Source organism: Gorilla gorilla, chromosome 6 (assembly GCF_029281585.2).
Source record: "Gorilla gorilla gorilla isolate KB3781 chromosome 6, NHGRI_mGorGor1-v2.1_pri, whole genome shotgun sequence".
In the NCBI taxonomy this organism is placed as follows: Eukaryota; Metazoa; Chordata; class Mammalia; order Primates; family Hominidae; genus Gorilla; species Gorilla gorilla.
The window spans coordinates 15,551,919-15,576,597 of NC_073230.2; the positions used below are offsets into that span (position 1 = coordinate 15,551,919).

Below are 24,679 nucleotides of genomic sequence, written 5' to 3' on the forward strand. Positions count from 1 at the left end.
AACTAACTTCTGAAAAATGAAAATAAAAGCAGTCATGAAGGACAGGAGTTTTCCCTGTTTTTGCATTTGAATTGCTTTCTACAACTTTTAATTTCTAGCAAACACTTAAGAAGCATTGGCCTGGGAGTCAGTCCTGGAAAACCAAGACTAGTAACCACAGGAATGTGATTACTAGTCTTGGGTTTCCTTAACTTTAAACTTAGTTCACGTCCCTTTGGTCTCCTCAGTTTCTTCACATGGATATGAGCAGGTTGGAAGCAAAAAGCTCTAGGACTCCTTTTGTGATTCCATGAAGTCAGCAGGAAGGTCAGTATTCTCAATGGGCCACTAAGAGCTCCAAGCTTCCAGCCCCAGTGCCTGCTGGGGAGTGGCCCCATGGCACAGGTGGGAGGCGCCTAATAGGGGGGTTTTTGGAAACCACTGCAGTTCTTTAACAACCCTGTTTCATAGCCCTCTGGAAAGACTGGAAAAGCATTTCCTGAAAGTCTTCCACTGGAAACTAGAGTGGCTGTCTTGTATTTTCCTGCCTAACATCCATTTTTTTTCTTTCTCTAGTAACAGCATCCCAATTCTGCCTTAAGGAACTTTCTCTATTCTTGGTCCTTGAGGGTGAGACTCCAGTGCATGAAAAGCTGGGCACACAGCCCATTTCCCACCATGACTACTATGGTTTGAATATATCCCCCAAAGTTCATGTGTTGGAAATTTAATTGCCATCGCAACAGTATTAAGAGGTGAGGCTTTAAAGAGGTGATTAGTCCAAAGAGGAGAATCTCCACCCCTTTCCCAGAAAACTCATGAATAATCCACCCCTTGTTTAGCATATAATCAGGAAATAACTGTAAGTATACTCAGTCAAGCGGCCCATGCCACTACTCTGCCTATGGAGTAGCCATTCCTTATTCCTTTACTTTCTTTTTTTTTTTTCTTTTGAGATGCAGTTTTGCTCTTTCACCCAGACTGGAGTGCAGTGGAGCAATCATGGCTGACTGCAACCTGCGCCTCTCAGATTCAAGCAATTTTCCTGCCTTAGCCTCCTAAGTAGCTGGGATTACAGGTGCCCACCACCACGCCCAGCTAATTTCTTTTAGTAGAGACGGGATTTCACCACGTTGGCCAGGCTGGTCTCAAACTCCTGACCTCAAGTGATCTGCCCACCTCAGCCTCCCAAAGTGCTGGGATTACAGGCGTGAGCCACTGCGCCTGGCCTCCTTTACTTTATTAATAAACTTGTTCTCACTTTACTCTGTGGAATCGCCCCAAATTCTTTCTTGTGCATGAGGTCCAAGAGCCCTCTCTTGGGGTCTGGATCAGGACCCCTGCCTGGTAATAATAGCACCATGCATAAGTCCTGCCTACAGGCCCACCGACGCCTCAGGCCGCCTCTGAGTAGATCACATCTTTTTGGGAAAAACCACTGACAAAAAGTGCTGGTTCGTCCTAAGTTGGTGCATTTCTAATTCTGAAGCTGACGGGTGCTTTTCTCACTTTCCCAGAGCTCAAAAATCAACTTGATATTTCTAAAATTACATTTTGAAGGAAATGAATCTATAAGGTACACCAAAAGCCCAAGCCAGCTGGGGAAAGAAGAAAGAAGGAAAAAGAACTTTCTCTGGCTCCCTCCCTTAAATTTGTATATTCTTTAAATCTTGGCTGGGGGACAGGGAAGGGAGCCTGGCAGACCACCCCACCTGGATTGGCAGGAAAGCTTTCCAGGAATAGGTGCTCTCTAAATCGCCCCAAAGGGTTCAGTGCAACTGTGATTCAGACCAGGCTGTCATCATGAAATGAAAATGAGGGACATGTGGAAGTGTACAGGAAGAGGGTAGTGTACCTTTGTCTTCTTCATGCCAGGGCCAGTCCTTGGGTGGCTGAGGAGGGTCCGGGAGGTGCGTCCTGGAAGAAGCCCTTTGGCCCGACAGGCACGCAGGCCACTTAAAAGAGAATCAGGCAGCAGCTGCTGCTGCTTAAACTGAAAATGTGGTCCACCGGCTTTGCATGAGCCTGGATCAAAACACGCATATCAAAAGGGATCAAGAGGCTGGCCAAGTGGATTGCAGTTAGAAAAGGGAATTGAATCTTTTGTTTTTTTTTAAGGTCAAGAAAATTTGGAGAGAAAATGCCTCCATGTGCAATTCTTTCCTTTTCCTTGTAGCGAAGCTTGTCCAGCTACCACAATCCTCTCCCCTCCACCCAAAGAGCAACTTTTAAATGCCACCTGTTAGTATTTAAAGTAATCCATTCAAAATAGATGAACCCCACCCCCTTTGCTGTCCCACCCTTTCCCCCACCAAGCGCTCTGGGCCTCTAGCCTGGACGGAGCGAGTCAGTGCCTCCTCCCTCATCTTCTTACTGTGGTTGCAGGGTTTTCACAGCTGCAAATGTGACCCAGGATGAAACCAGGACTGAGTCCACATTCCATGAAGGGCAGCTTGACTCCCACAATCATTAATCCGTTGCTGACGAGGTGACTGCAGGGTGCTGACTGCCGGAGAGACAGAGATTTGGAGAAACAGGGAGACTGTTCTTTGGGGTCATAGCACCTAGTGGTAGAGGCAGATACATAAAGCACAGTCCTTGTGAGGCCAGGGCAAGCACCATCCTAGTGTCGCTGGATGAGATGGGAGAGAGGCAGGAAGGGAGGGCAGGAACTGATGAAGTGTCACGGAGAGGTGAGGGCTGGTTCCTCACAGGAGACCTGGGGGGTGCACTTGGAGAGGTCCTTGTGGAGCAGGTCGGCTCTGCAGAGGCTCTGGAAGGGTAGGTGGGGTTGTGATGGCATACCAGCAGACGTGCACAGCAAACACACAGGCCCAGGGTGGGGAGCAGAGGCTGAGGGTACAGCAAGGCCTCCTGTGTGAGTGCGGGAAGGCTCACAAGGTGAGGCTCTGGTACTGAACTCTTCATATCCTCAAAGCCCACCAATGCCTGGTTGAGGAATCTGCTAAATGAGATTCTAACAAAGGAGACCCCCTGGATAGCTGATGGTAGGCCTGGATGTTACCGGGTTCCGTGAGCTCCCTAACATGCCCCATTTCACCTGCAGTGCAGTTTCCTGTGCAGAGAAAGAACACCTCAACAGTCCCCCATCTCCAGTCCTCCAAGGTGTCTTGTAGGGATGGAGGTGATTGCTGTGGCCAGGTCCTTCCATGAGCCATTCCTGTGTGTGTGTGTGTGTGTGTGTGTTACAGGAAGTGGCCCCAGGAAGCCCTTTCAGAGCTGGGCACTGAAGCTGCAGGAGTCCAGGAGAGACCTCCTGGCCCAACCAAGCATGTGGAACCATCTCCTGGGGCAGTATTAGATTCCACCCCTACTCTGGGCCTCTAGCTCATTGAAAGGGGTATACATGGGCTTCCACAGATCTGTGTGGGCCCTCGGCAGGTCACCTGTGACATGTGTGGCAGGGAGAGGTGCCAGCTCTGGGGTCTCTAATAGTGGCAGAGTATCCGAGCTGCCCAAATGTAAAACTGTGGCTCCCACCCCTGCCTGATCCTTCAAGCCCCATGTTGTCCTTCCTGCTGCTGCCTTATCTGGGTGGTACCTGGGGTCAAATCAACAGCTTCAAGGCTGCAGTTGGGACCCATCCTTCTCCTCTGTCCCACTCCAGCCCCCACACCCACACCCAGAGCACTTTCCTCAGCACATCACTGAGTCCCCACAACAGACTCCATAAACTTGACTTTGCATGTCAAATATCTTTTCTGTTTAATTAAAAAAAAAAAAAACAATGTCACAAGAGGCTTCAGAAATACATGCTTTTGAATTCCAGCCACGAAGAGGACAAAAGGAGACAGTGGTATCTGCAAATATGGCTGCTTTCCATAGTAAGGTTTGTGCCTTGGAGAGAAGCCCAGCTCCTCCACCAGTGTGAGAACACGTGGCCCACCAGGCACCTGCTGTGGGGACAGTGTCTTTGGTTGGCCAGAGCTTCATCCAGAGCTCACTGGAAGGTGGCTTGGCAGGAAGAGGGAATCTTCCTACAGCCCTCCTCCAAGGGGGACAGAGGCTGGGGGCAGAGAAGGAGGCATTTAAGCTTTGCTAGCCTCCTGCTGCCTCTGAGGCTGTAGGACACGTCATTCAAACCTACCATCAAAGTAGGCTTCTGATTTCAACTTGGATCTCACGGTAGCCCAGTGACACCGCAGCAGCCATGATGGGATGTAGGCAGGAGAGGGGTGGCCTGGAAACCGCTTCTAGACAATCCTGTATTATTTAGATCCACATAGAGATACACGAAAACCCTTTATACCAAATAAGAGTAAATAATTATACCAATATAAACAGGGCCGTTGACCCTTTCATTTTATTAAAATGGCACATAATTATTAAAACAGCATACTGATCACTTTATACTTCTGCTAGCCCCCAGGGGAGCTGCTGGGGGCGGCATGTGAGTGCCCTCCTGAAGGGTACAGATTCATGCATTGAGCAATTCGTGTTCTTTGTCGGTTTTCCCAACAGCATCAGGATTTGAGAGTGGGTCGAGGTCAGCGAAGAGGCTGAACCAGGCAGTCAGGTCTGAGGCAGCCTTAGCAGGTTCTGGGGAGAGAAGAGGAAACATGAGCAAACGCACCTTCCAAATGTCCACCTCTGCCATGCGGGATGCAGGCAGGTCCAGGTCATCTTCAAGTGCAGAATGTTCAATCAGACAAATCCCTTTGCACTCTCTCTGACAATAGTTAGGGAATTCCAACTCCCGTGGCTGGTTGGCCAGTTAACATTTCCAAACCAGGGCCTGAAGCTCCGAGAATAACAAGCTCTTGTGTTAACAAACTCCCACCTGCACCCCAGCCCCACTAATGGCCGTAGCCCATGAAAAGCTGATCAAACCCTCAGGCCCTGCCACTTCACCACAACCAGGAAATAGCATAGTTATTTCAGAAATCAGACTGAATGGCTGAGGAAGCAAGGGGCTTTCCACTGTCTGCTGGAGGAATCTTTTCAAATCTGCTGGGTCAGGAGAAATATTATGGCCACTCTTTCTACCCTTCAAAGCAACAGGCCCAAAAGTGTTTGGCGCCCAGGCCTGGCTTCTCCTCTTCTCTCAGGGTCACTGCCTTCTTCAATCCTTTCCTGTTAAAAGGAGGGCCCTGACATGCCTTCCCTTCTCCCAGGGGGTCAATTCCCCTCACTCTTCAGCCTCATTGGAATACTCCCTTCTGCTCTTCCACCTAAAACACCTGCCCTAACTTCCTGAATACCACGATTATACAGCCAAATTATTTTCCAGATGAGGAGAACATTTTCAAAAGAGTGCCTCATGCAAGTGATTTCTAAATAAGATGAAGGCTTTGTTTAAAATACATAAATCATTCCACATGAGAATCTAAGTTCATTGGCTTGGATGACCTGTGTTTTTTTTTTTCTTCTCCAACAGGTGGGAGTGTCAGAAACATGAAGAAAATGTCTCTGATGGGTGATCCTTCTAGCTGACAGCAGCTAGGAATGTGCTTGCCATCTGGCTGAAAAGAGTCTCAGAAAGCGTTGGTAGGACAAGTTGCTAAAAGTGCTTCGTGAGGGGATAGAGGCAATGGGATTATATCAATATAAACAGGGCCTTTGATCCTTTCATCAAAATGGCACTGAAATGCTAAGATAGTGTACTGATCACTTTATACTTCTGATTCCCCTCCCTCTTTTTGTAAAAAAAGTCTTTTGTAGATATCAATGTATCTACATGTAAAAACCAGTGTATCTATGATGGTGAGAAAACTAGATCAAGACTAGTTGGTAATATGCAAGTTATTACTATGTAACATTGAATTCCATGTGCAATTAGCCCTGCAATCATCTGCTTTATCTTGATATGATTATCAGAGACAAGAGAGCTCACTATAGCTTACTTGGAGGGGGAGTGGGCAGGGTATTGCCTAAAAAAAGGCAATACTGATTTCGCTGGATTAGCCTATCTCTATTCTTGCTAGAGGATATCAAAATATCTTAAAGATGACTCTAGTGAAAATATGCTACATGCTTGTTTCCCCTTCCTTCTAACCTCCTCAAGGGTCTTAGGAGGTCTTCTGAGCGTTCTCATGGCCTTGCCGTGAGGAGCCAGTGACTATGCTTTGGGACAATCCTCACATTCCCCAGGCAGCCGCTGTTGGAGACAAAGCAGGTGCAACTTATTTGCGTAACACTTAAAAGGGCATCATGGGAACACTTTTTGATGATAATGGAGTAGACACTTCCTTCAACTTCCTGTGGCCAACAAGAGAAAGTCATCGATACCAAAGAAACAGAGCTAGAGCTGCAAACACAGATGATATCTTCAGTCGAGCAGAGGCTCCCTTGGGGGACCTGTCCCAAAAGAGAACAGATCTCATGAACTTGAAATGACCTCTTTTGACAACTACGAAACCTGGCCCTTTCTGAGGAGCACAAATTAAATGCCCTATTTGGTGGTGGCAATGGTATTTCTGGCTAAAAATAGCAAACCTCAGAGGCCTTTCATACCTTGGTATTTCCAACCAAACTTGGGGACCACCCAACCACATGTAGATATTTGACTCATCCACATTAGGTACAGTTTGATAAAGGGAATTATGAATGAGGACATTAAGCCAGAAAAAGAAGTCAGAATGTAATTTCTGGGATTATGCGAAATTCTCCATCTCATAGCCCTGCCTTGAGCCCTAGATGTTCAAATGGAAATTAGCAAAGTAGTACAGAAAACAGGTTGGGCCACTGGAAAGGAAGGCAGCTGTCATTTTAGAGAGACAAAATGCTGTTATTACCTTTCACTGCAGGGCTGTTGTCATTTGGACTGCTTGTCTTTGGTACTGGCCATGGAGTAGGAGGGGGATTGACATTGCTCTCTGACCAGTCTAATATTCAAAACCAGAGCATGTCAGATCTAGTGAAGAAGTCACATGGACCCACCAGTTGATGGCCACATCCGTGGTTGCCTCCGAATAAAAATAAGACATTTCTCCCATGTTCCTCATACTGGAATACATTTGAGGAGATAGGAGATATGCATCATCGAACCCAATCCAAAAATATGAAAAATGAAGGAAAAGGTTAGATTCTGAAAAGCAAATAAACTATTGCTATGGATAAGGCATCTTTGCTTTTTAGCTTTATTTATGCCCATTTTTCTTCTCAAGCACAATCGTTTCATGATCATACCAAAGATTATCAATGGTGCTCTAAGGAAAGCAGGTGCCTTGTTTTTCTGTCACAAATGCGGAAAAGCTTAAAAAAGAGAACACCATTAAATGAAGCAATAGGACTAGTAACTGCACATCTTCTCAACTTCCAATATGATCCAGTCCTTTTATTTTCTACACGGCTAATTTAAATTGGGAGATTTAATTAATACAGATAAGTAAATGACAGTCCAGTCCAAATATATGAGGGGGAAAGAAATCCCTCGTTAACTTTATGCCCCCCCATTACAATGGTATTTGGCTTGTGATATGGTTAGGCTTTGTGTCCCCACCCAAATCTCACCTTGAACTGTAATCCCCATGATCCCCATATGTCAAGGGAGAGATCTAGGTGGAGGTAACTGAATCATGGGGATGGTTTCCCCCATGCTGTTCTCCTGATAGTGAGTTCTCGCGAGATCTGATGGTTTTATAAGGAGCTCTTCCCCATTTGCTCCACACTTCTCCTTCCTGCCTCCTTGTGAAGAACATGCTTTGCTTCCCCTTCATCTTTGCCATGATTGTAAGTTTCCTGAGGCCTCCCCAGTCATGCTGAACTGTGAGTCAATTAAACCCCTTTCCTTTATAAATTATCCAGTCTTGGGCAGTTCTTTATATTAATAGCAGTGTGAAAACGGACTAATACACCTTGTATAACCCAACCACATGTTCTATAATGCCTCTTGTGCCCTGCCTGCCCCAGAATGGTTAAGAGGCATTCAGCATTCCTGTTTTAGGGACAGCAAACCTAGTTCCACACAGCATTTACTGTCTGTCCTGGAGGTTTTCGCATGACTCATATTTAAAGCAGAACTTTACCATAAGCTTCTTTGCACCTCTGCTTTCATTGTATATATGCAAGTCTTACCTTCTCAATGAGACAAAGAATTTTTTGTTTTTCAATTTGCTCCAAAATACTTAACACAGCACAGGTAGATGTTTGCTGATTAAATGGATTGTTGCTTCTCACTATAAAATGTAGACCATCAGAGGATGCATCACTGTTGGGATCATTATGCTTAAAACTGTATCCTTTTATTGGGATACTCTGGTCACAGTGTTTTTTAAGGAAAAGATTTGTATCTGATAAGGCCCTCAAGAGAGATCATGTTTGGAAGGCAGAGTTCAGATGGGGCAGTGAAACCAATGTCCAGAGCAAGAATGCCACTCAGTATATGGCACAAAAAGTATAGGATTTAATGCCACTTGTTCACTCTGCCATTCTAAGCTTTACACTTTCCAGTGGACTTCATTATAGAATTACACTCTATTTCTTAGTTTACACTTTCATCTCATTTCCTAGAGTCCTGAGCCCCTGGAAGCCAGGGACAATGTATTATTCATCTTTATATCCTTTAGTGCACTGAATGCTACACAATGGGTGTTCAAATATATGACTATTGCATTAGCATAAACAGAGTACTCTTTTACACCGTGAGTATACTTCTAAAGCATTATTTTAAGAGATGGCAAAGCAGTATCTGGCACATATTCATTATTATAATAGTACTCACTGGTTGAAGTATTTCATTTTAGGCAAATGGCACAAACCTCACGAACTTATTTATTAAGACTAACTTAATGAAACAGGCGGCCTGTGACCTATTTACTGAATCTAGAACAATGAAAAAATACGAAGAGTTCTAAAAGGCATTGTTATTCATTGGAAAGGTGTTTGAACATATACATAACAGAATTCACAAACAATCAAAAGTACTAGGCTTGGAGGGAGCTATCTGGGACCGTGGAAATGTTCTAAGACTGGACTGTGGTGAAGGCTGCACAATATAAAGTTACCAGAAATCCTTAAGCTGTTCTCTTACAATGGGTGAATTTTTGGCATATAAATTATACTGCAAGAAAACAATTTTTTTAAATGACCAGTATTTGGTGTAATCCAGGAATAACATAACCTCCCTGGTTCCTAGAAAATTGGCCCCTGACCATTTTCCTTCTAGACCCAAATCACATAAAACAGTGGTAAATGTGGAAAGTTAAAGTTGTGGTTTCTGTGTGTGCCAAATAATGCTGATCATAGAAAAGCTGAGAAGTATTGAATCTAACTTGTAACTGTCACCTTTTCCTGTAATCCTTCTCCAACATTAAGTGTACCCAAGACCCACCTGTCCCCAGAGCCCATGCCACCTTTCCCCTAACCCCTGCAGCTTGCCCTCAGTCTCTCAGAACCATGGTTCTCACAATGTGTGCCCTCAACAGAGGCATGGGCATCACCTATGTGCTGGTTAGAAATTCAAGTTCACAAGCCAATGCTGACCTACTGAATCAGAATCCCTGCAGGTAGAGCCCAGGAAGATTTTAGCAAACTCTGAGTGATTGTTATGTAAGTAAAACTTTGGGAAGCACTTCCTCAGTTGGTCTCTGAGGCTGCCTAGGTCACCATTTCGATTAGAATCACAGGATGCCTTTTGGGCCAGTGTGAGGACGAGAGAGGTTCTCCTAAGAATCAGAGGGGCCCACTTCAGGACCCCACACTCCCAGGCAGCTGACTCCAAATCTTGCAGCTTTATGCTCTTCGATCCTATTGTCCTCTGACAGAGTTCCTGGAGGGCCAGGAACTTCCAGAGAGAACTTGAACTGACTCAGTAAAGCCAGGTGAGGAGTAGAAACCCCTCCCTGATCTCTGTATGCTATGTGACACAATGGGAACTCAAACAAGATAATTCTTCCCATTTCAAAAACATGCACGACACTCAGCTGCAGAGAACACTGGAAAAAAGAGGCAGACTTGAAGCATTATATTTTTCAAAGTATGACATGAACGCATTCCTAAGAGGAGGCAGAAATCAATTTATATGTCAAAATGGAACTCACTTCCCATCATGTAATGTGCGTGTTCTTGAAAAACTATAAATAAGTGAAACATCTGTGTATCAAGTCATACTTTAAAAGAAGCCAGAGGCCGGGTGTGGTGGCTCACGTCTGTAATCCCAGCACTTTGGGAAGCCAAAGCAGGCGGATCACTTGAGGTCAGGAGTTCAAGACCAGCCCGGCCAACATGGTGAAACCCTGTCTCTACTAAAAAGACAAAAATTAGCCCGGTGTGGTGGCGGGCACCTGTAATCCTAGCTACTCAGGAGGCTGAGGCAGGAGATTCGCTTGAACCCGGGAGGCGGAGGTTGCAGTGAGCCGAGATCGTGCCACTGTACTCCAGCCTGAGTGACAGAGTAAGAATGCATCTCAAAGATAAAAGATAAATAAGAGGACCCAGGAATACAAATTATATTTTCAAACATGTGATTTAAAAGATGATAATGGCAGATTCCTTTATAGACAAAACAGATATCTTCTACTTGAATTCCTTTGTAAGTATGGATTTTTAAATATTGTTCACCTAAAACACTCATGAACCATACAATGAACACCTAGAATCCATGGATTTGGAGGCTTCTCTGCAGCAGAAGACATGAAGATGATAAAGCCTGAAGATATCCCCTCTTTGGGAGCTAAGATGACGGGAACAGTACACCTCAGAATGTTCACAAACACACACAGGGTATCATTATTCCCTTTCCCCGTGGTGTGAGGCAGAAACAACAGCCAGTTTGCCAAGTCACATTCTTTTCTCAGAACAATTATTAAGCATCAGTCTAACAATTCGACTAGATGCGCATGAAGAGATAAAATAGTATGTCTATGACACCAACTATTTATGGGAAAAAAAGCAAATACTAAGCTCAGCTACAGTTCCAACCTCATTCATATCACTTTGGAAATTATTTAGGGGAAGGGTGCAATGAGGGTAATTATGGATTGAATGCCAAGCCAGATTTCAACTGTCTTGGCTTCTGTCAGGAAAAAATGCTATTTAAAGAGAACTTAGTGTTGCTAATATTCCCATAATTGCCATCAACTGTTCTCTAGCTGGTGTGAGTTGGCTGAGGCATTTTTAACATAAAGGTGTGGCTAGAAAGACGTCAGCCCATCTCAGAGTAGTTCTGTCAGGAGAGGGGTGGTGAAGAGTGAGCAACCAGGGCACTGAGGTCTGAGAACAAAATGACTACCCTAGCCTTCAGGATCCTTTGATATATCAAATGTGCTACCCATTTGCAGGAAACAAATAAAATTTTATTAGAGCAAAGCTGCCCCCCTTACTTACGTAAAGGAAAATCTAAATCAGCCAGGCATAAGGCCGGCCAGCTACAGCAGCAAGTGAAGCCAAAGGACACCGCCCAGAGCTGCGCTTTGCCATGGGTGTCATTTACCAGTGGGGAGAGCCGAAGCCCGGGGCTGGGAGGGGATCACAGCCTGGAGAGCTCTGTGGTGGGGCTGCCTGTGAAGGGGAGAGTGGAAACACCACAACCACGTGGCCAAGCACCATCCTGACACCCACAGTTCCCCCTCAGGCCTAGTTTCCATGCCTGCAAGGGGTAGATAAAATGTCCTGCTTCATTTGGGGGTTGTTTGGATAAAATGGGATCTTGTAGATGAAACCAGGTAGGAGACAGACTAGAGAGCAGGCCCTCAGTAAACCTAAGCTGAATCTGGGAGTTTGTAAGCTAAGCAGATGGCAGGACTAACCCCTGAGGACATCATCTTCAAGGGTTCTCATTTTAGGACTGGCTTCATCTAGTGTCATTTGTCAGTTGTCCTCTCCCCCACTTCTTGCCTGCCATCCATCCATCCATCCAGCCAGCCAGCCAGCCAGCAAGTACTTTTGAACATTTACTGTATTCCAGGCACTGAGCTGTGTTCTGGAAATACGATGGTGAGCAACATAAATATGGGAACTGTTCCCATGACAACCTAGAGCAAGAGACAGAAAATGGAATCAGAATGAGATCCTGTCATTTGCAACAACCTGGATGGAACTGGAAGACATTATGTTAAGTGAACTAAGCCAGGCGCAGAAAGACAAACTTTGCATGTTCTTACTCATTTGCGGGAGCTAAAAATGAAAACAATTCAATTCATGGAAACAGAAAGTAGAATGATGGTTACCAGAGGCTGGAAAGGGTGGTAGGGGTGGGAGTAGAAGGGATGGTTAGTGAGTACAAAAATATAGTTAGATAGAATAAATATGATCTGGCATTTGATAGCACGACAGGGTGACTGCAGTCAACAATAATTTATAGTACATTTAAAAATAACCCAAAGAGTATAATTGGAATGTGTGTAACACAAAGAAATGAGAAATGCTTGAGGTGATGAACACCCCATTTACCCTGATGTGATTATTATACATTGCACGCCTGTATCAAAATATCTCACATACCCCATAAATACATACATCTACTAGTCCCACAGAAATTAAAAGTTAAAATAAAGTGAATCCATTTTACAATAAGGTAAGGGGAGAGGAGTGATTAAGTACAGGTTGTCACGGACTTGGGGAGCAGAAACACCCTGACTGCTGGGGAGGGGGGACTCAAGGAAGGCTCCTCAGTGAGATGACAGTGGAGCTGAGACACTGAAGGATGAGAAGTTAGCCAGGTCAGACAAGCAGCATGCTGCACAGGTGAGTGGCATGCCCTAAGGAGAAGGGAGAGCACGTGCCAAGACCCCACGGTGTGGACAGACGGGTGCACTGAAGCTTGATATGGCTGGAGTCGGGTGTACTGATAGCACACGTGGTTCTCCAGGGAAACAATGCCACGAAGACAGCTAAGCTAAGATGTGGGAGGTGTGGACAGTGAGGAGACAGTCGTGTCCTAAAGGACCTTGTAAGCCATGCTGAGGAGTTTAGACCTTATTCAAATGGTGGAACAACTGCAACAACTAAGCAGGTCACAAGGCCTTTCTGGGGCTCCTTGATTCCCTGTTCTATAAAATGGGTGTGGAGTAGATCAAAGTTCCTTCTGTGGACTAAATTCTGCAGAGCTCCAAGACCTGCAAATGCTCCTCAGCAGGCATAGGAAGTGCTGCACTTTGGTGGAACTCCGTTCCATTGCCTTGTGCTGAGAGTGCCTGCCCTGCATTCAAACTATAAATACACCCCGTGGTCTTTTCCCTCACATGATTCTGAGTACTGGGAATGGCAATTACCTGGAGCCAGGCTAAGCCAGGAATGGCAGGAGGTGAGCACTGTTTGAGGAAAGGTGAAACGGAGATAACCCGAAGCCTGACATTATATTAGCCTTAAGTGGAAATCCATCTAAATGGCAACGGCATCTCAGAATTCGGTAAAACAAAAGAATACCGTGAAGGAACACAAGGCTGTGTTTTTGGGAATTTGGAACAAGATTCCTAACTTCGGTTTGCAGAGTCCTAAATTAAAAGATGTCCTGATGCATTTATTTGAGCAGCTGGTAATCTTTCTAGTATCAGTGTCTACTTCTAAATTTTGGAAATGGGTACAGAATTGAGAATATCGACTCTGAGGCCTCTCAGCATTGCCTGTCTCCAGCTCAGGTGGCCTCTCTGGCTGGCTCTCCTCCTACTCACACAAAGAGGCCTTGGGAAGGCACAATTTTCTCATCACTGCATGACAGAGGAACCCCCACCCCTTACCATGCTGATAACTTCAGACACTGTTAGAAATCCCAACTAAAATTAACTTCATCTTCTCATTTTCAGCACAACTTGATTCTACATGCATTCCTTTGTTTTGGACTCTTAGAGCTTAAAGTAGGAGGAAAAGAGGATGTCACTGTTCTCCAAATCCCCCTTCCTCTCCATTTCCCCAGGGGACTGGGGACAGAACGAGGAGAGAGGTGGAAGAAGAGAGGTAGAAAAGCACGGGAGAATCCAGGGAGACGACAGAGGAGGAAACTGAAGAGATGAAGGTGGAAGAGGAGGGGGAAATGTGGATTGTGAGAGGGGGTGAGGGAGCTGGGGAGGCGGCCCAGAGCTTGCACTTCAGTCCCGGTGCCTGTCCCCGAGGACTCGGTGCCCCAGTCTCTCACGGAGAGCCAGGAAAACCTGAGATGCAGCAGGAGTGTGCCAGAGTGAATGTAGCTGCTGGCACACAGGAACGAGATTTCCTAGGACAATCTCAATTTCAAATATTCTGTTCTGGAACATCATTCAATTTTGTGTGGACTTAGCCTCTGCCTCCCACACCCATTCCTCCTTTATGGCTCCCTAAACATCTCTATCCCTGTGTGCGACCAGGATGCCCAGGCCAGGGTGTCATTACAAGTCCTGCCCCTCTGACGGCTTCCAAAGGGAGGTCTGAAGAGCCCCACTGGGAAATCCCTTTTGCTATCAGAGACTGTACTGAGAGGCCAGAGAAGGGAATGGTGAAAGGCATGGATTCTGGAGTCAGGCTGCCTGGGCTCAAAATCCGGCCTGCCCGTTAACAGGAGTGTGATCTTGGGCACATCACTTAACCACTGTTCCTCAGTTTCCCAGGCAATAAAACGGATAATAGTAGCCGGCTGGGAAGGGTACGGTGAGGATTAAAATTCATCCATGGTAAAAGCACACAGGACAGCTCCTGGCACGTAGCACGTGCCACACTGAGTGCTGGCTGTTATTTTACCATCTACAAATCATAGATTCACTGACTCATACAATTTTAGACCTCAGCATCTCTGCAGTGGGAACCAGCCAAGGGATAAGAAGATAACACAGGGATAAGAAGCTAAGTCCACGACCTCATTTTACAGATAAGAGGTAAAGGCCCAAAGAACTGAAGGGGCCTGACCACCAGCTTCAGAGTGAGGAGGGGCGGGGGGATTGCAAGATAAAACCCAGGCTCTGAACTCCTCCCCAGTGTTTCACTGAGCCAGTATGCCAAACCGTTGTTTTATTTTTTTGATACAGGGTCTCACTGTGTTGCCCAGGCCAGAGTGCAGTGGTATGACCACAGCTCACTGCAACCTCCACCTTCCAGGCTCAAGCAATCCTCTCACCTCAGTCCCCCAAGTAGCTAGGACTACTGGCATGCTCAAGTACTTAAAAAGAAATTTTTTTTTTTTTTTGTAGAGATGGTGACTCACTATATTGCCCAGGCTGGTCTCAAACTTCTGGCCTCAAGCAATCCTCCTGCCTCAGCCTTCCAAAGTGCTAGGATTACCGGTGTGAGCCACAGTACCTGGCCAACCCAGTGAGATTTTCTACTCTGTGTTTAGTTTGACTACTTAGTCATTGAAGTGGTTTATTGAAATTGGTCTTTGAGATCATCTGGTTGATCAGGGGAAGCAGTTTCAATATAGGGTGGCCAATTCTAATAATAATCATTAAACGATTATATATAACTATTCACGTGTATAGGTAGATTTTTTTTTTTTAATAGACAGAGTCTCCTTCTATTGCCCAGGCTGGAGTGCAGTGGCTTCCACTCACTCCGCTCTGCTCACTCCGCTTCTCGGGATCAAGTGATTCTCCTGCCTCAGCCTCCCAAGTAGCTGGGACTACAGGCACGCACCAGCATGCCCAACTAATCTTTGTATTTTTAGTAGAGACGGGGTTTCACCATTTTGGCCATGATGGTCTCGACCTGTTGACCTCATGATCCGCCCACCTCGGCCTCCCAAAGTGCTGGGATTACAGGCATGAGCCACCGCGCCCGGCCGTGTATAGGTAGATTTTCTAGGCCATGAATGCAGTGAAAAAAAAAAAAAACTCAAGCTAACATTCATCCTTTCCTCTTTTTTGAGGGGATTGAGGGTCCTAACAGAAGCATAGAAGGCAGAATTTGACATGATCAGTCATGGAAGCATAATATCCATCCTTCATTTGTAACAAGCACGTGTTGAAGGATCCCTGAACTGGGAGCACCTGCTGGGAATCTGTAAGTGTGGCAGAAGCTGAATGGTCTGCTTGTTTCAACCACTTAGGTTTGGCTTTTTTTCCTCCTATCATTTCAATTCTGTAGGTATTCCATTGGCAGGTGTTTGCATGCAAAGAAAATAGTACAGTAGTTACAAGTTAACTCAACATTTTTTTTTTTTCAGAGACAGAGTCTCCCTCACTCTGTCACCCAGACTGGAGTGTAGTGGCGTGATCTCAGCTCACTGCAACCTCTACCTCCTGGATTCAAATGATTCTCCTGCCTCAGCCTCCCGAGTAGCTGGACCTACAGGTGCACACCACCATGCCTGGCTAATTTTTTTGTATTTTTAGCAGAGACAGGGTTTCACCATGTTGGCCAGGCTGGTCTCAAACTCCTGACCTCAAGCCATCTGCCCACCTCGGCCTCCTAAAGTGCTGGGATTACAGGCGTGAGCCACCGTGCCCGGGTGGTAACTCCTTTAACACTGACCTTGATAGAATCCCAGCAGAGGAAATAAAACTTCTAGCAGACAGAATGACCCTTTTAAACAGGAAATCAGATCATGTTTCTCTTTGGCTCAAGATCCTGTGATGGCTCCCAATTTTACTTGGGCTGAAAAAAGGTCTAAGTTCTTCCAACAGCTATGAGTCCCTGTGTGGCCTGGCCTCCGCCTCTGCATCCTCTGAGCATCCCTCCCCCTTGCTTAGTCAGCTCCAGCCAAGTGTCCTTCCTGAAGACCCTTCACTGTGCCAGGCACATCCTCACCTTAGGGCATTGGCACAGGTTGTTCCCTCTGCCCAGAGCTCCACATGGTTCATTCTCACCTCCTGCAAGTCTCTGCTCAGATCTCATCTTCCCAGTAAGAACCTATTCAGCTCTGCAGCCTGACCTACTACCCTGACAGCCCCAACACTCCATTATCCCCAGGCTCTACTTTTTCCTTTTCTCCCTAACATGGATCACTTTCTAGCCTACTATGCGATTTGCTTATTATTATGCTTATTATTCACTGCCTGTCTGCATCCTGTTACAATGTGAGTTCCAGGACAGCAGACAGCCTTGTCTGTTTTGTCCTCAGCTGAATTCCCAGTGCCTGGCACACAGTGGGACCCAGTAAATATTTGTTGACTGAATGAGAGACTTGCTAAAGTGCTAGTAGGATGGCAACCTCAAATGAGATTTTGTTGGCCCGAGTAACAAATGGCCTCCCTTTGCAGTTCCTGTTTCTCTTTCCGTAGCATGAGCTTGTGTTTCTCTCTCCCTCCCAGAACACCTCCCTCCTTAGACCTCAGTGTGGTTTGGTGCCTTTCCCGTGTATATGGGGCAAGGCTGAAGTGCAATTCCCCATGGCCACTGCCCTTGTCATAGCTCTCAGGCATAGTCTGGCAGCCCCACTGTGGGCATTGAGATGAGCTTCTCTCACTTTGCCTGCTCAGGAAGTGGGCGAGGAGCTCTGACTTCTTGGCTGTCTGCTGATGTGTGTGCATGGGCTCTTACAATGACTGACACTCAGCCACCCTGGCTAAGCAGCAACACAGTTGCAACCATTCCCTGTGGTTATAGGGGCTCTTGTGTTTCCAAAGCTGAGGATCTGAGTGGGGTTTGTTCTGCAACACTGCTGGGGAGTCCTCAGCAGCCCTAAGATATCACTTGAGGATCTGGGCTCTGCCTCGACTCTCTCAGGGCTTGTTAGCACCTCCACCACAGGTGGGTGGGGATGAAACTCTAGTCAGTTGGCAGCCTTACTCATTTGCAGCTCCTGTGAATGAGGTGGTGAAACCTGGGGTGAAACTCAGGGTGGAGAAACATTTTTGGATTTCATTTATCCCTGCTATCTCTACCTCCATTACTGCAAATAAATGAAATGGCTATGAAATAAGACTCCCAAAGGAAGATAAAAGGAGTCATGTATTTCATTTAAAAAAAAAGACTGTTTTTTTTGTCTTGCCCACCAACTCTTGTGTCCATGATCTCATCTGCAAAGACCTGAGGTTTTAATAGCCCATGATTACTTAATTGTTCCAGCTTTACCGTTTTGTTCGCAGCTTTAAGTGCCAGATAAACATGCTGTTTATTAGGGAGACAGCCTAAATTCACAGAAAAACCAAAACAGTTTGATAATTTCTTAAGTGATTCCTGTTTTACAATTAAAGTCACATGAAAGAAGGAAAAAGTGTTGAAATACTAAAAAATGGTTTCCTTTCAGAAGCCTGTGTGTTTAGAAACTCAAAAATTTAAGTTTCAACATGAGTTTCAGGCTTTGCACCGTCAACCAATGTGTTCCAATGCTAGCAATTCTCAGCCAGCACTTGGTTGGTGTACCTTGAACCCTTACTGATGTTGACAACCCCTCCAGCATTTTTTTTGTTTTTTCAGACAGAGTCTCACTCTGTTGCCCAGGCTGGAGTGCAGCGGCACAATCTTGGCTCACTGTAACTTTGCCTCCTGGGTTCAAGCGATTCTCCTGCCTCAGCCTCCTGAGTAACTAGGATTTGGGATTACAGGCATGTGCCATCATGCCTACCTAAGTTTTTTTTTTGGTATTTTTAGTAGAGACAGGCTTCCACCATTGTTGGCTAGGCTGGTCTCAAACTCCTGACCTCAAGTGATCCTCTCACCTCGGCCTCCCAAACTGCTGGGATTACAGGCATGAGCCACCATGCCTGGCCTGAGAAACTTCTTCTGATCAGTGTGGAAACTCTATTTTTTCTGTGGCTGAGGAGGTAATGTTTGGCCCTGTGTTTCGGGCAGAACCAGAAGAGTGGATCTAGTGGGGGGGTCCTCAGGGGAGAGGTGGATCAGGATAGAAAGGGAGCAGAAATGCAAGATAAAACTTAGTGTGCAAAAAGAGTGAAGAAGCCCCGTGCAATGTCAGTCAGCACCCAGGAAGAGGGCATGCTTATGGGAACGTGGTGAACTCAGGGCAGAGTGGCCAAGTCAACGGGGCCTTGACCATGAGAGCAGTTTGATCCTCTCAAGTATGCCACAAGAAGTCTAAAATCAAAGGATGACAATATGATTTAGAACCACTCGTCTAACCTTTGATGTTAACACTGGGGAGAATTATGAAAAGGAATGTATTTTAAACCCTGAAACATAAAGTTGGAATGTGATTCTGAGTCTCCAGTTAAAAAGTCAATAAAAATAGAGAAAACATTGAAAAAGACAAAGAAGGAAGAAATATGCTTTTGGATTGAAAACAAAAAGAATGAACAAACAAAAAACCCCATTTCAATCCCCACCTTACCTACCTTGTAGCGAGGCCTGTAAGTCTTTCATATTTTGGTCTAAAAGCTGCGAAGGAAGGAAACCTGAGCCTGTCTGGGCCTTGGGGTCTGGCTCTCCCAGGGCCATAGTGGGCACTGGCTCCTTCACTTGGCCGTCTCCAAACACAGCGGCCCACTCTTTGCTGAACTCGCCCTCTTCCAGGGAGGAAGCATTGAAGATCTCACTCAACAGCAGCAGGTCATCTTTGTCAGCACCTTCAGGTTCTGGGGTCCCTGCCACTGGTCCCAGGCAAGCTGATTGAAGTAACAGAGAACAAAACGTCACCACGGAGGGCTCAAGCCCTCAGGAATCAATGCTGTGGGGGCTGCGAAGGGGGAGACTGGTTGATGGCTAGATTTAAGAAAAATGTCATCAAAATATAAGTTCATCCTATTATTATAGCCTCTCTTAAGAGTTTATAGAATTAAATTTCTAATCCCATGTTCCCTTGTCCCCTGTGCTCCAAAGCAAGTTCAGTTTCTGGGCATCAGACTCTAGGATTTTGGTTTTTCTTTAATATAAAAACAAATTTACCAAAACATTTCTCAGATATGAAACAAAGCCAAGATTGAAAACATGTTGGAGATCTTAGTTCCTTGTTTGCATAGCTTCCCAAATCTTCCCACGCAAGCCCTCAATACACATTGCCTGGGCTGGAACAGCAACACGCCATGTGGCAGCCTGTCCTGCCACCCAGGATGGGGAGAGAACTTTCACCATGCCCTGGCCCAGGGCACGACAGGGAAGGGGAGGATGTCCAGAAGCTCAACAATGCCCAAGAGAGGCATCCTTACTTCCTTCCCACTTTGCTGAAACTCCATTGCATGAAGCAAAGGAAAAGTGGGTCTGGTTTGCCTAAGTACCTTTTGCAGCAATAAAATAAAAGGGAAAGAGGCTGCGAGTCAGGGAGCTTCACAGGCTAGAGACACAGTTCTAGGGGCGTTGAAGTGAGCACTGGATCAGAGGGGAAGCCTCAGGTCCACCCCTTCCCTGCTATGTGACTTCAGTAAAACCCTTAGAACCCCTTGAGCCTCTGTTTGCTCATCCACAAGGTTATCATGTTAATAACGGCCACCTCGGTGTTGTCAGGAAGACCAAAAGAAATACACTTTAAACCTAATTGCCTTTCCAGAAGGAAGGCTTTAAAGAAGGCAGCCATCCTTACATTACGAACATTGGCAGAACACTGAATATTGAATACAAGTAGCATTACTATCAGAAATCTTACACCAAGTCCTTTCACTGGGTTTATTACTTATTTTGAGAACCAAAGACTGATGGTGTTATCAACTGTGGCTTTGTGGTGGTATCTAATTGCCACTTGGAAACTATAAACATTTTTGTTGTTACAAAGAGAAGAAAAAAATCATGATTTATGTTTTTTTTCTGAGACATGCTGCAATTCTGATATGGTTATATTAAATGAGATGACCAGGTTTTCTTCAAATGTATAAGATAATTAGTAAGTAAAGGCTTTTTTTTTTTTTTTAAAAAAAAAGTTCTCTGTGTTGGCTTTACTGGATCTATTTTCAATCACACTTTACATAAAGATCTAAAGATGAAGGGGATTTCTGACGTGCTGAGCAGACAGGCTATAAATCAGGGAGGGGAAGAATCTAGTCACTCTCATGTCCCTGTGGTTTAAAAATAGTGGCAAAACATCACTTTAGTCGGACAACTGTCTAATGTAAGCATTCTTATTGTTTGTGTTATCACAGAAATTCTCACTAAGAGCTAGCCTGTAGGTGTTGTGGGTGAGAAGATGGGGCAAATGGCATTTTAAACAGGCTTCTGAGACAGTGTGATTTTTTTAAAAATTATTATTATTATACTTTAAGTTTTAGGGTACATGTGCACAACGTGCAGGTTTGTTACATATGTATACATGTGCCATGTTGGTGTGCTGCACCCATTAACTCGTCATTTAACATTAGGTATATCTCCTAATGGTATCCCTCCCCTCTCCCCCCACCCCACAACAGTCCGCGGTGTGTGATGTTCCCCTTCCTGTGTCCATGTGTTCTCATTGTTCAATTCCCACCTATGAGTGAGAATATGCGGTATTTGGTTTTTTGTCGTTGCAATAGTTTGCTGAGAATGATGGTTTCCAGCTTCATCCATGTCCCTACAAAGGACATGAACTCATCCTTTTTTATGGCTGCATAGTATTCCATGGTGTATATGTGACACATTTTCTTAATCCAGTCCATCATTGTTGGACATGTGGCTTGGTTCCAAGTCTTTGCTATTGTGAATAGTGCCGCAATAAACATACGTGGGCATGTGTCTTTATAGCAGCATGATTTATAATCCTTTGGGTCTATACCCAGTAATGGGATGGCTGGGTCAAATGGTATTTCGACAGTGTGATATTAACAGGGTAGTTCACGAACCACTTGAGCCTGCACATGGTGGGCGAGGCAGGACTGTAAGGTCAGGCAGGTGGCCCACCTCTGTGGATGAAGGCAGGAGCTGAAGGAAAGGAAAGCGACCTTCGCAGCTCAGGATGTGTCCATCAACACCTGTATCTATGCATGTTCCCCTCCCCAGCATCACCTTTTTAAGGATTATTAACATTACAGAACTCTATACTTCCTACTTTCAGGTAGGACTGGAATGCCCAAACCCTTTCTTATAGTTTACTTTTTGCCCTGACTGAAACCAGATAATTACTGAACCAAACCTATTCTATTGAAACCAAGTCAAGTCAATGTGTAGACCCTGGAGGAGCAGATAATTTCAAATGCACCTTGGAAATGACGTATGTTCCTTCTACAGTCGCTTTATACAGCCCTCCACGAAGTCAAACCCTCAGGGAGGCTTCACTACTTTAGTATAGATGTCTGTCCAGGGAAGATCATCATTAACATTAGCAACAACAAATAATAAACTGTAAGCCTTCTAAAAATAACCACAGACTGTAATAGCTCCATCTTTGTTTTTATTGTTTAGGTTTTGTGCTATGGTGTTTATAATGGACTTTGGTGGTTTTTGCTAACTCAGCATCCCTTCCCTCTGCTTCTTCAATTTCCCCTTTGGGAAAATGCCTTCTCCATGTGATCCTGGTGAGATGCCTCTGGAAATGACTCCTTACCCTCCACCCCAGTGAATGACTGACGAGGCTGGCCAGAGTCCTCCATCCCCCAGGCACGGTGATTGGCTCAGGGGTGGACACATGCCGGACACCTCCCGGAATTTGGTAGATAGAAACTTAATGGAAGAGGGCCTCTCTTTCTTTGGGATTCCAAGCTCTAAAGATGCAAATTTCAGGCTTCCAGTGATAATGAAGTCAACACATAGAGGGAAACAGCCTCAAGAAGTGGAGAGAGAATCCTGACAACATTGTCTAAGCCCCTGGATCCAGCCTTGCTTGAAGCCAATCCACAACTGAGTGTCCCCATTACATGGATCAATACCTTCTTTTTTGCTTTTAAAAATTTAAACCTAAACTATTTCAAATAGGGGTTTTCTATCACTTGCAATCAGAAAACTTTTTACTAATACATATCCTATTCAACTCAAACTTTTTAGTGACAGAAAAGAGAAAAGGACCTTTGGTGAGGATATTGCCTACAGCCAGTTCTAAATACAGATTTTGCCTACACTGAGGTCTACCATTGAATTTAGCCTTTTATTTGGCTTCTTGGTTATTCAACAGTTAACAGGCTACACAGTGCATATTTTCTCTTTTAAGAGAACTTACTACTTAGCTAAAAGCAATGAAACTGGCACTGACTTGAACCATAAAACACAAAAACCTCCCAATTATTGCACTGATAATTAAGATGCTTAAAATTATTACACATAACACGTAAGAAAAATCTAATTACAAGTAGAAAAGGACAGGTTCAGGTCTGTAACCAGACAAGTTGAGACTTGAGAAATAACTCTATAGTCAGTTGGCTCTTGAGAATCATGCTATCATTTTCTTTGAAAAAAATTCAACTTAACTGAGAGAAAACGGAGACACATGCAGAGATGTGATAAGCTCTTTGGGAGAAACTCTAGCAAGAAACTCCCAACTGGAGTCAGGGCTTCCACCCATGCAGATGTGGATTGCTTCTGGGTTATGGTGCCCCAATCCTGCTTTTGTCTTAAAGGATGAACAAGGGTTGAGGGTCTCTCAGGTGCCAAACCCACAGATGCTACTCCAAGTTCCCTTCACTCTCTTGCAGGCTCCCAAGTCTCTGTGTTTACTTTCTTATCAGATAACCTAACTACAGACACTGCTGCAAAAATAAGAGCCAACAGACATGACGTACTCACATCCTCACCTGTCTCCAACTCCATGACCTTGCAGGCATTGCCTCTCCTTTCTAAGATAAGCCCTCTCTATGCCCTCCCCTCCTTCCTGAAGCCTGCTCTGTTCCCACCATTATTCAGATGCAGCACCTTTAGTCTTTCATTTTCCAATGCTTCCTTCCCCTAGCTGCAGGAGATGTGTGCCTATCTCAGCAACAATCAGCCTTCACTTGATGTTGCTCTCCACCCTCCCCTCACACTTTCAAGTTACTGTTCTGGTTTCTTCTTCCTTCCACAACCACATACTCTACTTTGTCTCTACTCTTTTCTCAGCTGCCTGTAATTAAGTTCCTGCCCCCACCCTATACTGAAATAGCTCTCTTGAAGGTCAGCAGTGAGATCCTCATTGCCAGTTCCGACGCTCTTTTCCCAGGCCTTTACCTGTACAGCATCATTTGTACCACTGCCCAGCCTGGAAATGCTGCTATCTCCTGGGAGTCCCCATGAGGCGGCTCTCTCGGATGACCTCCCATCTCCCTGACAGTACCTTCTCCACTGCTTCCTCCTATTCTGGCTGCCCTTAAGGTTTCATCCCAAACCATCATACCTTCCCTACATTCTCTATAGAAGATCTTTTCTATTCTTAGGGTTCCAACGTCACTTCAGAAGGTTCTCCAATCTCTACCTCCAATTCCAAGTTCTTTCTGGAACTCCAATTGCAAATTCCTGTCTGGGAGCCCTTCTGGGTTTGCCCATTGGTGAAGCTGCTGGTGCTCCATAGAGGAACCCTCTTACTGTGTATCTTTGCTTAGTCTGTGTTGTGGTTTGCACATCTGTCCCTTCCAAAACTCATGCTGACATTTAAACCCTAGTGTGGCAGCTTGAGAGGTGGGGCCTTTAAGAGGTGATTGGGTCATGAGGGCTCTGCCCTCACAAATGGGTTAGCCCATTCATGGATTAACGAATTAATGGATTATCATGGGAGTGGGATTGGTAGCTTTTATAAGAAGAGGAAGAGAGACCTGAGGGAGCACACTCGGCCCCCTCACTATGTGATGCCCTAAGCCGCCTTAGGACTCAGCAAAAAAGGCCCTCACCAGATGTGTTCCCTCAGAATTCGACATTTTAGCCCCTATAACTCTAAGAAATAAATTCCATTTCTTTCTTTTCTTTTCTTGTTTTTTCTTTATAGAGTCTCACTCTGTCATCCAGGCTGGAGTGCAGTGGTGCAACCACAGCACTCCAGGCTGGAGTGCCTCCTGAGTAGCTGGGACTACAGGCACATGCCACCATGCCTGACTAACTTTTAAAACTTTTGTAGAGATAGGGTTTTACTTTGTTGCCC

The 24,679-nt window shown here is 45.3% G+C and overlaps 1 protein-coding gene across 15 annotated transcripts in view; it reads right to left on the minus strand.

The window, feature by feature from the left end:
- Positions 1 to 4,266: 4,266 nt before the first annotated feature.
- ICA1 (islet cell autoantigen 1) overlaps positions 4,267 to 24,679 on the minus strand; it is a 154,359-nt gene continuing 133,946 nt past the window's right edge. For 13 of the 15 annotated variants that reach the window (XM_055347222.1, XM_019031570.2, XM_019031572.4 and 10 more), the window contains 2 exons: positions 19,077 to 19,346; positions 4,267 to 4,539 (listed from right to left, as the gene is read on the minus strand). In XM_055347222.1, coding sequence (XP_055203197.1) covers positions 4,418 to 4,539; positions 19,077 to 19,346 — 392 coding nt within the window. In that variant the 3' untranslated portion in view covers positions 4,267 to 4,417. Of the gene's footprint in view, positions 4,540 to 5,995; positions 6,098 to 19,076; positions 19,347 to 24,679 lie in introns of those variants that run through there. The other 2 variants (XR_008667301.2, XR_008667302.2) reach the window with 2 other exon arrangements.